Source organism: Athene noctua, chromosome 6 (genome assembly GCF_965140245.1).
Source record: "Athene noctua chromosome 6, bAthNoc1.hap1.1, whole genome shotgun sequence".
NCBI classification, from domain to species: Eukaryota; Metazoa; Chordata; class Aves; order Strigiformes; family Strigidae; genus Athene; species Athene noctua.
The window spans coordinates 9571160-9587513 of NC_134042.1; the positions used below are offsets into that span (position 1 = coordinate 9571160).

General features: G+C 45.8%; 1 protein-coding gene across 3 annotated transcripts in view; it reads left to right on the top strand.

The window, feature by feature from the left end:
- The first annotated feature begins 2406 nt into the window (after positions 1 to 2406).
- LRP4 (LDL receptor related protein 4) overlaps positions 2407 to 16354 on the top strand; it is an 81945-nt gene continuing 67997 nt past the window's right edge. For all 3 annotated transcript variants that reach the window (XM_074909477.1, XM_074909478.1, XM_074909479.1), the window contains exon 1: positions 2407 to 2583. In XM_074909477.1, coding sequence (XP_074765578.1) covers positions 2502 to 2583 — 82 coding nt within the window. In that variant the 5' untranslated portion in view covers positions 2407 to 2501. The remainder of the gene's footprint in view (positions 2584 to 16354) is intronic.

Consider the following 16354-nt stretch of genomic DNA (forward strand, 5'->3'; position numbering starts at 1 on the left):
TTTACACTGCATAAATCCAGTCTACAATTATGCCTCAAAGATCCCACATGGAATCAGGGCTATATTCAATCATGGTATTGTATCAACAGGTAGGTAGTTGAAAGGTTTATAATATAAATTTCCATCTGCTCAACTGTAACCTATTTAGGTGCAGTGATGAAAGACAACACTATGTGCTTCTCTAACATTTCACCAGGGGACTTAAAAATGATTTAGAAGACAGAGATGTCATTCAGTGAAGTTGCACTTGGAGAGGAATGTGATTTGCCAGAATACGGCACAAGATGCAGAGTACTGGTAAACACACTTTAACAAATACAAGTGCGTAAAAACATTTTCTCTGAGGAGGACTGAAGAGCTAACGAGTGAATTTATTTGTGTTTAGGACAGTATTTTTCAAGACACTTGTTTCAAACACGGGAAAATACTAATCTCAGCTGCTGGAAGACGATTCCATGACTTAAGTATATAATTATCAGGAAGTTCTGGGTGCTGCATCTGTGCTTTATCACATTCAGTCCTTCGGCATCTAAACTTCTTACAAGCTTCTGTGAGCCTGGAGTCAGCAGGGCTCTTCTGATTTATACTACCTGGGGATCTAGCCTCTGTAGAGAATATAAACTTAAATGAAATGTTAGTTACGTTGCCCTGTATTTTAGGGGGACACAGTAAGGGTTTGGCATACTAGCCAGTCCGCCAACCCCCATCAGAGTGATGTTAGTGTTTTCTCTCCCTTAACTTCAGCCCACCGCTCTCAACTCTTCCATCATCTTAAACTCTGGTATCTTGGATTTTATTCCTTTACAATAATTGCATGTTCTTCCCATGCCTCATTCTGCCATTGCTTTCTAGTCAATGTTAGCATAGAGATATTTTTTTAATCTCTCCACCTCAAACAGTCCCTCTTGGCTACTTCTATTTGTTGTTAACTCTTCTGCAACTTGGTACACTTGCCTATAAATACAATTCAATGTCATAGTCTATGCGCTTGTTGCACTCGTGCTACATAAAGTGCATATATAAAGCAGAAGTCTGCATTTTTTAAAGCTTGGGTGCCATATATTGTAAATTCATGCATGGTTTGCTGCTTACTGTTTCTTCCAGTGTTCCTGCTCTTGGGAGCTCTCCTCCTCAGTGAAGCTCTGTGTTGGATTATTTTTTTCTTTACACTGAGCTCAATTTGTCAAGACCCAGTTCTTGTTTTAATTCTTTGTTGACGTTTTTAATAATATCCCTTGTCTTCACTATTTTACACTTAATTAATAGGAGGGGCAGAAGTGTCTCAATCACACGCTGTGCTGTTTACTTGCTCCTGTGATCCTTTAAAGGAGAGGATTAATTGCAGCTTCCTCTGGATTCATCTGTGTGAAGGCTTTAATAAGACCCTTCCTATCACCGGCCCTTTGGTGTCGATCCCATCTTCCCCTGTGGTCCAGGGTTTGGACTATCTGACTCAGCTTTCCATTCAGGTTAATGCTTTGAAATCAACTGAGATTAATTACTTAACAACAGTTTCTTGCATTGCCAACCCTATGTATTAAAATGTCAAATCATGCCACAGAGGATCATAAAACTGTCTTTAACGATGATGTCCAGTGGAAGCCTGTCTGCTTTTACATGCAGCACGGGGACCAGAAGGCACATCAGATAATTGTCCAAGTGTTAATTTCTACTCCTACAGGCAACGACCCCGGCTCTTTTTTCAGGGTATCCGAGATTCGTACATAGCCATCTGACTCCGGACACTGCGGCTCTAAGGGAAACACCACAGAGCGCAACATGAACGGAGGGGAAAAACAGGCATTTCTCTTCGATAGCCACACGCGTGCTGGGCTCGTGAATGAGGTGCCCGGAGGCTTTGAGTTTCTGAAGGGCATTTGTCCAGCGGGGATGGGACAGGGAGAAGGGCTCTGCCGTCTGCTTTGGGCGCAGACAGCTGGCACAAGCCGGGAAGTCGGCGGCAACGCCCGAGGGAGCCGCTCGGCCACCGGAGGGTACCGAGCAGCCGAGAGCCCCGAGCGATGCTCCGAGGCAGCGCCGCGGGACTTGGGGCAGCGAGAGCCCCAAGCACCGGGGACCGCCTCAACAAGGGCTTCCCCGCCCGCGGCAAGGACCGAGCGGGGCCGGGGCGAGCCCCGGGGTCTGGCGGCGAGGCCGGGCGGCGGCCCCGGGGGGCGGTGAAGGCTGGAGCGGGTGTGGGGGGGGTAGGCGCTGTCTGGCTGCGGAGCCGCGGCCCCGGGACCGCCTCTGCCGCGCCGAAAGTTTGCGAAGTGGCTCGGCGGCGCTGGGGGGAGCGGGGCGGGGGCTGCCCCGGCGGGGCTCCTCCTCCGGGGCCGGGCCTGGGCCGGGCGGAGCGGGGAGCGAGCCCCCAGCCCCGGAGCTGCCGAGGGAGCGAGCGAGAGAGCGAGCAAGCGAAGGGTGGCCGGGCCGGGCGTGCTGCTGCCTTCAGGAGGAGCCCGGGACCGTCGCTGCGGGCAGCCCGGGCCCGGGGCGCTGCCACCATGAGGCGGCGCGGCGGGGGCTGCCTCCTGCCCGCTCCTCCGCTGCTGCTGCTGCTGCTGGGAGCGCTGCTCCGCGCCAGAGGTAAGCGGCTCCCGCGGCGGCCCGGGCTCGGCGGGGGGAGCAGCCTCGCCCGGGCGGGGAGCCCTGTCCCGCCGCTCACCTGCCCGCCGGGGCGGGGAGCTCTGCTCCTGTCCCAGCCCCGCCGCCGCCGCGCTTTGTCCGCGCCCCGTCCCGCGCCCGGACGCGGGGGGCTCCCGCCCTCCCCCTGCCCCGGCGCGGCGGGGCCGGAGCCGGCGGGGTGTCCCCGTCGTCCCCCTCTCCCCGGCAGGTCGGGGCGCGGGGTCCCGGGGCGGCGGGCGGGAGAGTCCCCGCCGCCCACGCGGCCGCTGCCCCCCGCGGAAGTTTGGCGGCGGGCGCGGGCTTTGTTCCCGCGGGGCGGGCGGGCCGGGCCGGGCCGGGGCGGGCGCGCAGGTTGCCTCGGAGGCTGCCGTGCCCGGCGTGTCGGGACAGCCGCCGCTCCGGAGCAGGAATGCAGCCGCGCACCCGCCGCCACGGGCCCCTTAAAGGCACAGCCCGGCTCCCCGGCGGCGCCCCGGGCTACCTGCCTCGGCTCCCCGGCCACCGGGAGCGTCCGCCCGCCGCGCCCGGGCGGAGCGGAGCGGGGCCGGAGGGGGTACCCCAAACAGTGGCGAGGGGAGGAGGGGCTCGCTGCGGCCATAGCGAGCAGCCCCCTGAAGCCTGGCCGGTGAAACCTTACCTTTGTGGTTGCTCTATCAACTGAAAAGCAATCGCTGCTCCGTCGTCTCGGGCGGTGGGGCTTTATCTTACAAGTGCGCCGGTGGAGGAGAAAACATCTGAAGGCTTCGCGGAATTGTTTATAAAAAGTTGGAAGGCTTTTGGGGGAGGGGTGCGGAGAGGAGATCCGTACCTCAGTTCTCTCCCTTCGCTCCTTCGGCAGCTGCTGTATAATTTCACCCCTCCGTTTTCTCCTATGCTAGTCTGAAATTACAGGAAGCATTTGCAGTAGCGCTGCTGACCTCCATCATTCTGCAAGTATTGCCTCTGGGGCACAATCGCGTGGAGTTTGGGTTTCAAGCAGTATGATTTTTCTTCTAACAAGAAACCTAATTGCAGGCTGCTTTGAAGAAGGTGCTAAACCAGCTTGGAAAGGCCGAGTAGAGAGGACTGCAGTTCTGTGTATCAGAAAAATCTGCTTTTTAGAAACCAGAAGTACTCTTTAAGTTCCCAAGCGCCCCACAGACACTTAGCTGCAGTCTGAGAGTGAGAAGGATCTAAAGCGTAGACCTTAGTGTAGGTGCCGAGCTGGATGTGTTTTATTTCGGCTGTTACCCAGGTGCTCCTAGTTAATGTGTCTGGGCTGTTAACAGCCATGTGGGGGATGTCTGATTGTAAAGTGCGGGTTTGCTCCTAGGTGGTTGTGCCTTGATGTCTCCGGGATGCTTTTTATGGCAGTTTGTCTCTCTTTCAAGTAGTTCTCCCATCAGTGTACTTTCCTGTATCCTCTTGTCAAATGAACGTGAGTTTATGATTGCACGTGCTTCCAGAAGCGAGTATCCCCTTTCTTTCATGGAAGGATACGCTTTGCAATAAGAACGCAATTCCTGAGCAATTTTTTTGTCCTATTTGAAGCAAGGTAAAACATGAGGAGGTGTCAGAGAGGATCCCAAAGTTTGTGATGGTGTTTCTCCCCTTAGCTAGAAATTTTTTCATCGTTGTCCCTTAGAAGTACCCACGGGGATGATGTACAGCTTAACTGTCATAAAGCATCCGCAGCGACAGAACTTGCAGTGCCACACGGGTAAACTGTTATAAGCACTTGGTTGTTTATCACTGTGCCTCAGTACAGGAGCAGGTAAAGCAAACAAGTCTGCAAGACTGACCTTGGACCCTCTTTTGTTGGACAGTGGCAGTTAAAACTGGAGCAGTCTGTGCCAAAAAAGGAGAGGGGAAAAAAAAAAAAGTCTCCAAGTATCTCAAGCTCTTGGGAAAGTGCATTGCAGGTAAAAACGGGGATATAGTGAGAATTTAAAGCTAATGGCGTGCACTTCTGGTACATGGTGATGAAGAAGGGCCTGATGTTATGATGGTCTGTCTTAGTATAAATACAGGATATTACAGAACCTGTCTGGGTGATGTGCTCACCGTTCTGGCTCCTGGAGCTCTGCCAGAAGAATACATGGCTAATACCAGAGCTTCACTCCCCAAACGACTACGTTTTAGAGTCACAAACCTGAATGTGATACCTCTGTAGAAGTATAGTTTGCAGTGGGAATCATGATCTCCGCTGCATGTGCTTGGCATTGCTATTGGTTCTGCAGCTCTCAGCCAAGTGCAGAATGCCCGTTCTCCTGCTTGGAGCTGATAATGTTCTACTTTCTGGGTGTGCTGAGAGTGCCTGGGTTTACTCCTGATCAGGTTGGATGATAATCACAGCTCTCACAGTCATCCTGAATTACCTTGACTGTTCCTTTTTGTCAAAGTGGTGACGGCACTGAGTAATATCCCCAGTCTTCTAAAATGAAGAGTAAGATGATGCAGGAGGCTGACAAGTGGTAGTGTTGGGGTTTTTGTTTTGTTTTATTTATTTATTTTTAAACAATTCTGTGTTTACTAAAATGAGGTAGCATTAGTGGAAAGCATAAAGCATAAATCTTCCAGTATGAAGTTAACATAATAGTTTATTTAGTGTATGTGAGCAATTTTCTTTTATATTCTCTTTCCCAAATCTTTCAGTTGTGTGCTTTAGCATTGTTTTCCGCAATAGAGAATCCCTTCTTGCATCCTGGGAGCGTGGGTGTATGCAGCAACCAAATTAATAGGTACTTAGTTACATAAAGTGCTTGCATTTCCAGAGTGTCTTGTGAACCTTGAAGAGGGATATTCTGTTCATGTGGGCCACAAAATTGGATTTCAGAAAACTTGGAGCTGTTTCTCGGCACTGTGTTCATTGCAGTTACATAAGAAAAAGTGGTTGGATATAAACATTATTCAGTTGTTTGTAGTTCAAGCCAGAAGGCAGTACTTGCTGTATGTTAACTAGAAAAGAAATTGAAGTGATTTGTATTTTGTTTTTACTCCTGGAAACCTCTAGTTCTACAGACCGGTGAAATTAACATTAAAAAATAATTAAAACATTCATTCTATGAGAATGATCTGTAGTCTGATAGTCCTCCTGAATCTTCCTGCACTCTTGTGAAATAGGCAAATATTATCCTTGTTTTGTAAATGTGGGAAGTGAAGTAGAAATTGTCTTGCCCAAGGCCAACTCCATTTGCCCTAGAATGCAACTTACCATTGAACACAATAGAATATATCCTTCATAACACTTACAAAAGCTGATAAAGAGATGTTATCTTGAAAACCAGTCAAGGTTTTAAAAATAGGTTTTAAAAGTAAGTGCACGTCCCACACCTTTGAATTCCTCTGCTGCTTGTGACTTGTGGCTATTTCTCCTTTTAATACTACTTCTATTTCTCTTGCTGATGATAAAAAGATTCATAAAACCGCCGAAGTTTGACTGCCTTCCCATTGGAAAGGGTGAATTGGTAAGTAAAGTGTTGTTAAAAGAAATGTGTAAGAGAAGTGGACGCTTTATTTCTCTATTCCTCTGTTATTTCCACCTTAGCTATCTGTGATGTTTTCTCAGAGGGTGATGTTATCTAATAAGGTGATACATACACACATGCATGAACACCTAAACTGACCATCTTTTAAGGTGTCTGGCTTTACCTGATACAACATCCAGAGCTGGAACTCTGGCATGCAGCAAACTCACTCCATTAATTGGCGTACTGTATTTAGTGGCCATCTGTGTTTCACAGAAATCATGGCAGAGAACACTAATTGTAATTGTCATCTGCAAATCCAGTGTGCTTGATGGTTAGGCACTTGCTTTTGCATCTGTAGTGCCTGTGGTTATTTGCCATGGCTCTTATGCTGGGCATTATTCTCTTACGGGATTTTGTTCTCTCTGCTGCGTGAAGACTGGACACTAATGCTTCTTGAATGTCTTCTTTCTCGATCGTCTTCCCTGTAGATTTCCATTCCCCTGTACTAAAGATAGTAACTATATGAATCCAGGGGCTTGTGATTCCGTAGGCTTGTGGTTTATTCATGCTGTGTATCTGGTCGCTTTGGGACCTGTTACCTTGCAAATATTTGGCTTCCATCCTGTTGTGGGTGAGTTCCGTGTTCAGGTTTTTCAGCTTTCCAGGCATTTTTTTTGTCTCTGTTATGCAGAACTGCCTGTTAAATGCTGAAGTATTCCAGCCTGAAGTATTTAGTGTGAGAGACTCTTGAGCTGCAGTCAGTGTTTCTGTGAGGAGCAGAACGCCTTCTCGGCTGCTGTGAGCCTAGATGAAAGGAGACTCGCTATGTAAGGGCAGGAAAATAAGCTTTCATAAAGACTTTATTAACATCAAACGGAGCTGATGTTTGTGGGCTTTTGCCTTGCTAAATTGTGGATGAGTGAAACTCCTCATATAGAGGAATTATGTTTGTTGTTTAGAATAGAAGAAAAAGAAAAGAGGGGATTGAACAGTTGGGAGCCTGATTCTGATGATATGAGATACATGCCTGTAGCAGGATGCTTAATGTTACCACAACTTTGGGTTGTGAAAAGTAGCAATAATAGCTTTAGTTTTTCATGAGGTTCTTCTTAGGTCATTAGGTTCTTCTGTATTTAGCCACCAGTCAGCAAGACACCAACCATTAGATTAGCGGACAGTATTGTATATGCATATTCAACATTTGTTCTGCAAATTGCAGTTTTGTCAAAAAGTGTGTAACCGAAGACCGTGCAGGCTCTTGCTTCTCAAGCTGTTGTATGTTAATAACAACTTTCTGATGTTGCAGTACTTGGAACTAAGAAGCACCTGATTTTTCTTCTGAATGAGTTAGGATGAGAATAAAATTCACCTCCCTGTACTGTAGTGATTAGGTTGTTTAAAGAAATGTTGTCCAGCAAAGCTTCCAGTAGAGAACGTGTTTGCCCAAAACCAGATCCCATATTCTGTAGTGTCAAGGTGAAGTTTTACTCCTGGACTTAAGTTTACCAGGAGTGAGACGTTATCGTGACTCCAGGCAGGGGAGACCCCTCTCCTGGCTACCAGCATGGTGACTTCCTCCGTATGCCCTAGCAGGGCATAGTCTTCTGTGTCTCTTTGTTACTGCCTGACAGCCCCTCCCAGCTGCTGGAGCTTTCTGTTTCTATTGCATAGCAGCAGTTCTTTAATCAGAAATCTTGTTAGTATTCAAGGATAATTGATCCGACTCTCTGGTAGGGGGTGGGGACCCAGCCTTGCATCCTTCTCCTACTTGCCACCCCCAGTTTGACCCCTGTTGTCTCTTTGTTTTCTCCTGTTAAGTTTGTGCCAGTGATGTGTGTGTGTGCTGTTTTTCCAAGCAGCCTGAAGTTGGCTGTAACCAAGAGCAGCAGTTAAATAGAGCCCGATTTCCCCGCTTCCTGGCGTTTAGTTGTTCGGCTCCATTTTCTGGTCTTCTGTGTTTTTGATTTGCAGAGAAGGAACTTGCTTGGTGCCCCCGGGCATCTCTTAAACCCATTAGAACAAACTCCATTATTTCACTGTACTTAGAAATCCTCCTCCTTTAGTCCCAGCATCCATCAAAATAATGTATCCTCTGTAAGGCCCTCTGGAAAATGTTTAATAGGATCTTTTCAAACTCAAAGAGAGTTCCAGTTGGGAAGGGGGAGGGGGAAAGGCTAATGGAAGATCTGACTGTGACTTGCAGTAAGCCCAAACTTGGCCTGTGTCAGCTCTCCCTTCACCTCCATGCCGAGGGAGTGCTGAGCAGAGCGGATCCAACACTGGGATCAAAGCTGGAAACAAAAGGCTTTGGGAGAAAAATTTCCCGTCTGGCCAAGAGGCAGCCACACAAAGGTGGTGCATAATTTATCATTCGAGGTTTATTTCTGTTGAGCTCCTTCTGGAGAGGGAAGGAAAAAAGAAATGACTCTCCTGCTGTTTCGAAGGGGGTAAGTGATGGCTTGGGAGACTTGAGGCAGGAAGGGACTAGAGATACCATGGAAAAACTTTTTCTGTGCAGTCTGTATCTAGCTCCTCTCTTCTTGGACATTGTCAGACATTATTTCTGTTGGGGAGGTACCCTATACTTGCCTTTTGATGTTTCAAAGACTGAGTACTTTTAACTTCTCTAGGCATTCCCAAGTTTTAGCAGATGGAGTGGTGCTGCTCTTGGCAAAATCAAGTTCTTTGAATTTCTGAGGTGTTTTTCTTACCTGAGGATTGGTCTAAGTGCTATGGCTCTGTGTAACATGGAGGAAGAGTCTCTTTGCCCCAGAGGGTTTATAGTCTAAATTGGACATCTGACATCTGATAGGATCAGGGATGTGATAATTCTAGCGGTATAGATAAGGTCCAATATTAAAATAGCATAGCTTTCTAATTAAATTCCCTTTAGCTTTGGTTTAATGGGAAAAGCTTCTGAAAGTTTTCCATTCCAATTGCTTCTTAGAACAAGGATAGAGAGGGAGTTTTGGGTAGGAGTTGGCATTGAAGACTACTGAAAGCTGGTAACTGCAAAAATAAGGACGAGGAAGCAGATGCAAGGGTTGTATAAACCATGAGAAGAAGGGAAGGGTATATAGTAGTACTGATATTAACAGAAGCAAAGATAGGCATTTTGAAAATGAGAGCCAAGGACTTGAGCTGGCAAAGGAACAGAAGAGCTGTGTAAGGAGATCCAAGTAGAGTAATTATATGGGATCTGATGGCAGAAAGAGTTGTTAATTAGGTAGTATTAAAGATGGGAGTTTTGAAGGTGAAGATGAGCATTGAGCAGAATTTAACTGCTGAGGCAGCAAAAGACTTATTTTAGTAATGCTTTAAAGGAGGATGTGACAACTTGTTAGGGACCCTCAGTGGTAGAGTTCCTGTCCTAGGGGGTGATTTTATGAAATATCAGGAGCTTAGCAAGGTGGGCAGAGGTGGAAAGGGGGGCTGGTGTTGGCATAGTGCTGAGATGCTGAGCCCATGAGGTGGAGGTGCTGTTGGAGCTATCAGCAGCAGTGGAATGTGGGACTTGTCAAGCTGGGGAGCACATACAGCCAGAAGGATTTTTGAGTGGGATGTCCGGGAAGATATTTTGGAGGACAGTCCTGTCTGGAAAAGTGTATGAAATGGGAGGGCAGAGTTGAAGAGAGAAGCTAGGAGGTTGGAAAAGATTGCGCGGAAAAAAGGCATAAAGTGAGAACAGTAGATTGCTCTGGGTTTGGAAGGGAGTCTGGGTATACAGAAGCAACAAGACTGGTGGCAGAAAATAACACCTTTCCTGGAAAAGGAGGCTATTTCTCTTCCTCTTCTCCACTAAGAATTGTTATGTGAAGGAGTGAGTCACTAGTGAGAACTGTTGAAACATAAACGTGATATTCTCAGCCTCCTCTGAAAGGCTCGTAAGAAGCGTTGTGTGACTATGCAAGAAGGTTAGAGGGAAACACACTCTGCTCCTTGAGCCTGAATCTCCAGCTCCGTCAGTTCATTTACTTGGTGACAGCTGGTAGTGTCTGGGAGAGGTTCTTACCTAAGGTGCGGCCATTCACTGTAGTAGGACTGTGTCTTGTGGGATCTAGGATTAGAATAAAATAAAGACACACCTTCTTTTTTTTTTTTCTTTGTGCTCCCACCCAATTTTAGTTCTGAATTTCCATAACTGCTGAACAGTCAAATCCTTTCTATGCAACTTTGAGGGCAGGGAAAAAAAAGAGAAGTCTCAGGATTGTAATTTCCTGCTTCTGAGGATGAACCAGGATGTGTGATAATTCTCTCAATTAAAATTGCATTTGTTAGGACAGCAGTTAAAGCTGGCTTCCTTTTTTCTTTGTGATGTAGAGTTTTTAACTTCTTCAGGCTTGACAAATTTAGGAAATGAGGGTTTTTTGGGGCCTCAGAGATTGTGTTTTTCTCACTGTGATATCTGAAGCCTGTTACTCTTGAAAAGCCTGAGTTGAGTCTCTTACAGCTGTAGGACATGCCCCAATTTTGTGCTGCCTTTTTAAAAGGGCCTTGATCAGCATAGTGCCTGTTAGCATGAGGAAAAACATAATGAGTCTGGCTGTGAGAGAAAAACGGAGAGTTTGTGACATGGGAAAGGGAGATAGATGGGAGACTGCCGTTCTGGAGACTTTAATAGCCAAGAAGCAGGAGAGGATAGTCATTGGCAAACAGGACTGATATGGACTATCTGCGTTTTTGTCCTGGGTCTCAAATGGAAGTATTCAGTGTCTAAATCTTAGAAAGCGTGATGTGGGAGTAGGTGGGAGTCTAGCTTAGGTCTCTTGACAGGGACACTAGTCGTTGTCCTGCAAACAGACCTAAGTTTAATGCAGGGAAAGAGCAGGTTGAATTGAGAGGTGTATCCATGCAGAATCAAAGTGGTGAAGGGGTTTTTCTTGGGCATTGACTTGGAAACAGGGAAGGACTGAATTGTGCTGGTTGGCGAGGTTATGGCCCTTTGCTATCTTTGCTAGGCCTTAGGGAAGGCTGCCGCTAGGTCTGACTTCTTTGCTGTACCAGTGAACGGCAGCTGCAAGAGGGTGTTGACTCATGAACAGCTGATTTCTGAGCGGTTGTCTCCACCACAAGGGTGGTAACCTCTTGTGTTGTTCCAGTTTGAACTGTCACTGCTTATGAATCAACACTGTCTGTAGGCCTTTGTTCACTGCATTTTTGAGTGTAAGGAAGAATTTAGACCTGCAATCAGCGTTACCTTAAACAACAGAAGGGATTTAAGCCTTTTGGGTGTATGTTGGTTTGTTTTTTTTTTCTTCCAGGCCCAGGGTTCCTTTGTCTGTGGAGCAGGTGGATCCCCTGCCTGTGCCTCAACTCTCCTGGAAGGACAAATTTGTCAACTTTGCATCTTTGGCAGTTACTTTGAGTAATTTCTATGCTACCAGTACCCAAGGAGGCAATAATAACCTTGTTGATCTCTTCCTTCTTGCAACCTTGTGCTGTAAACATCTTCAGCTTGAAGTGGCTCATCTACTCACAAGAGAAGCCTGTTGTTTGTCTTAGGCTTCTTTTGTTTGTGACCTGCGGCCTGTGAACTGGAAGATGAGGAGCTGTAATCTTCTGTTGCTTTTAGTGCAAATTCCAGGCCAGAACAAAATAAGCCAATTCCTCAGGTTAAGTTTTCCAGTCTGTTGTCCCTAGAAGATGTTGGTTTTTTGTTTTTTTTTTTCATGCTTCCTTTTGTGCTTGTTATGATTAGTTCTTCACCCGCAAGTCTTTGGAAGTCTGGGAGCAAACATTTAAGCTGGAATGTCTGGGGAAAAAAAGAGGGATAATTCTTGTGATACTCCATAGTAACTTTTTGTTGGTTGGTTGTGCTGGAGGAGCAAACTCTTGATGACGGTAATATGTCTGCTGGAGGAAGAAGAGAACCTCAGATGATTACTTTCTGAGAAATGACCCGTGAGCAATTTTTGTGCTGCAGATGATTTAGAAGAGACTGGCAGGGAAGAGGGGGTGGCATGCCCTTGCCTACTTTAAAGGCTTGGCAAACCCCCCTATTTAGCTTAATCGTGTACATGAGGCCAGATCTAACACAGTTACAGTATAGAACTAATGGGAGATACAGGACAAATTAAACCTATATGCAATCCATCAATTGTAGGATAAAAATAAACAGTACTCAGACAGAAGCCTTCGAGCAAGGAAGGGAGTGAGGCAGAGATGACATCTTTGGTATGTACATCTTGACTTACCCGCTCAGGCGAAACAGCCTCTGAGCTCAGGCTTCTGATTAAGTGACTGGGACAGCTGCCAAAACACCTACATTTGCCAGCTAATCTACTGCAGCGCATTGGTCCTGCAGGTTAAGCTGGGAAAGGCATGGAGTGATATCTGGGTTTGTTTTGTGCTTTTTTCTGGAAGGATGTCATAACAACATGCTCTGCATCTTGTATGTCAAGATCTTAAAATAAATGTGATGGCGATGCGAAAACTGCCTATTAAAGTGTTGTGAGGAAAGAGGTCCATCAGAGTTATGCCACAGAAGACCAGAAATGCCTAGGGAGCCAGCTTTTCTGACCTTGTGGGCTGCATACCACAGTCTTTAAGGTATGTGCTGTATGGCTCTGTGCCCTTTAGAGACAAGCAGAAGGGGAGTGGCTCACAGGAGAGAAATGACAGTAACTCCATAAGGAGAGAATTATTCTGATGGAGGATGGGGTTGGGCTGAGGTGGGCGTGCAGCAAGATCCCTCCACAGCCCCATACTAACCAGCCTCAGGAGCCCTTGCGTGCCTAAGGCTCTGTACTGGCGTGGCTGTGCTGGCTATGTAGCGGCCCTAGTGGGTAAGACATGTTTCAACTACTCAAACCATGAGAACTGAATACAGTGATGAGATTTCCCTGCTATACTATTTGATGGCAAATTAAACATTTGACTCCCACAAGAATGAACTCCAGAGCTCTGTATGTTCTTACACTGTAACCAAAGGGGAGTTAACTTTTTTATTTTCAGATGTGCAAAAACACAGTAGAACTAAATCTGTGAAATCTGCATAGCGATGGCTACAGAGTAGAACTGGAAGGATTTCCATTGCTGATCTTTGCATAAAAAGACTTGGGTTTGGTGCTATCTCAGCCAAGGCAGCAAAAGCTGTCTCCACCTAAAAAGTACGAGAGAACCATTGACTGAAACCAAATGAAAATGCTGTCCATTCCTATGAAAACATTGTTTCTGAGGTTTGGCACTCCTTTTGAGGCTAATGATGCAAATAACTTAATCCAAAATCCATCTGTTGAGAAACTAGTCTGAATCTAAACCAGAACAAAAAAAAAAAAGAAGTCCAAACCTACTAGCCAACTGGACTGCCACAAGTTATTTGCAAAGTTATTATGCTGGCAGATAATACCAAATGAAATGTGCAAAATCAAGTCAGACTCTTACCAGATACTGAACTGGCATGTGCAACTTCGAGTTGGATACAGGGAGAACACCATAAATCAAACAGTAAATGTCTGGGAAAGAGAAGTAAAAGGAGAGACCGAGAAGGAAATCTTCTAATCCTGTGAATAAAATATAAAAGAAAGCAAGAAAACACTTATCTTGCTAGAAATAAAACATTATTCCCTGGAAGATTTTAATTTCTATTGTTGGACTCTGTTCCATGTAGCCTTCTCTGTTGAAACCTCTGTGGAGGCAGGCGCTTCATATGTCGAATCCACTTCTGGGAGAAACTCAAGTGCGCTGTCTCTTACATGTGGGTAACACTTGCAGAGCTTGTTTTGCCAATAAAAGTGTCTTTGAATTGGCTGTGGTGGGATGTGGTGCAAGTTCTGATGCAACATGAGGCTCTTTGTAAGTGCAGATTTTGATGAGAACTCGTCTCTAAAATCTCTAGTAATTCTGTTTTCTTGTTGCTGTTGTGAATTGGCTCCTTCCTTTCTGTGGTCCATTGTTGTATGGTTGATGTTTGAAAATGAAATGTCTTCCATCTGGTTAAGAAATTTGATTTATCCTTGGAGGCCTGAACTGTTGCCTTTGCTAGTAGGAAATAAATGATGTTCCAACTGTCCCTAATTATCACCCACTTGCCTTCCTGCAGATCCACCTCTCTTGCAAGGGCACTAGAAGCAAGGACTTGTGGATCATGAATTGCATTTTTCCTGTCCTCTATAACGTCGTCTCTATCAGTTTAGTCCTCTTCTCCTTTTAAACTTTGTAAATGAAGCATACTACTTCAGTGATTAAACAATGGGCTGAACAGTGGAGATGTGGCTTGCCTGGAGCACAGTCAGCGCCTTGTTTCAGGTGACATTAGGAGCGGAACTGCAAATTACTTACAAGGGCGTGTTACTGGTTTGGAGTAGGCTTTAGTATAAATCTCACTTTATGGGAAACATCTTCAAAACACAGTTTTGGGATAATATGAAGCCCATGTTTTTGAATATCAGAATGAGAGGAAATTTTGTTCCTGCTGCCTTTTGTTTTAAGTAAACTTGGTATGTCTTGGAGAGAAGTTTTGTTGTTGTTGGGAGGGGGTGTGGGGGTGTGGTGCCGGGATGTTGTCACTGCTGAGGATTGTTCTCTGCACAATATATGTGGCTTGGCTTCTAGCTGCAGAGCTTCCTTGACCCACAGGGTGTTGTTTCATGTTACGCCTCATCTAGTGTAACTGTGGGTTGCCCCACCAGAGCGGTCTTGCCCCCTTGTCCCTTTGATAGGTCCTGTGTGTATGTCTGATGGCTGTATCAGTTCATCTTGTTGATCTGTTGCAGAACTGACCTGCAGAATGGTGAAACCAGTGACACCACAGGTTATGTGGGATTGGCAGGCTGAAGAGAATTGCTCTTCAGTGAGCTGTTCAGTATAGACCTGATGATAGAAGGATGGAGGGAGGCAAGAGCAACCATTTTTTTTGGCTCTGGCTTGCTGCTTCACTTTGCCTGAACAGTAACTTGGAAAGGATTTCTCTGGAAACAAGGGCATGTGAGAATTCAAGACCAAGATTCAGTGTCCATGGCTCATGTAAACATAGGCCTCTTTATTGTATTGTATTGTATGGCAGTCTTAGTGCTGTATTAGTGTCAAAGTGTGGTGAAAGATCCTATAGATCTTACAGATGTTGCAACTGGTGCGGTACATTAACTGATGATGCATTTTGTGGTGGAAACTTCTATTCTTTAAGACTGGAAACAAAGATCTACTATCTTGTTTTACTCGGGCTAGCAAGGATTTATATTCTGCGTTGTTGCCAGAGAAACTGTCAATCTAAATATGAAAAGCTTTATCCCCTTGCTAGTGCCTTGACCCTTCTTCTATAATTTTGCCTTTTAAATGACTGATGTCTAGCAAAGAGTTGTTTTTTGACTCTTATTTGCAGAATCTGGACCCACGTTTTGCTTGCCCTGCCCACCACTCTCCACTGATGCAGTGGTGTGTTGTGGTTTGACAAGCCTGGCCTGGGCATGCACACAAAAGGAGACACGCTCCCACCTTCCTCCAGAGTTGATGCAGGAATGGCAGTGCTGATGCTAAGTGCCTGGTTAGTCAAAGAAAGACAGTGCTAGTGGTTTGGAAACATAAGCTGCCTAAACGGCAGTTCCTGTTCTCCCTGAATGATTATGTGGCAGGCTGAAGGGGAAGATTTATGTGGGCTGAATCTCACACATGAATTGTCAATTGGATCATGTAAAGAGTCACTCTGATGGAAATCAGAGCTTCACATGCAGTGTGTGCATACAGTCAGGACAGTCCCTACTCTGAAGAGTTAATCACTTACATGTAATAAATTGACAGATATAGCAAATCACAGATAAGGGAAAAAAACACAATGAAATACTGATTAGCATAGTAAATAGAGGCTCCACTTAAATGCTTTGCCTTTTAATCTTTACTCCTTGTCCTGTCTCTCCATCCCCAAAATATCTTTCTGTTGAAGCTGCCTTGCTGCCTTTTTTTTTTTTTCCCCTATGACGTGCTGCATGCAACATTATCACAGTTAGACGCATTTGTTGTGTCTGGGGTCTTATACTGGGAGAGTGAGAATTCGTCTCAGATGTAATGCCGTTCTAAGAGGATCTAGTTGCCGTTTTTGTCCTAGGTAACGCATGTTCCTGTTATCTGCCAGGGTGTTCAATAAATGGTTAGCATAGTCTAACAAGGGCTACGATATGTGAACCCAGCTCACAAAGATCTCTTCTGCTTCTGTGACTCTTCCACCCTTTCCCTATCTTGACTGTTGCTCACAGGATGGGTCGCAAATGGGTATTTAACCATGTAACCATAAAGGTCAAGAAATTTGAGAACAGAAGCATAACTTGGACTTGGTTAGGAATCCAAGTGTT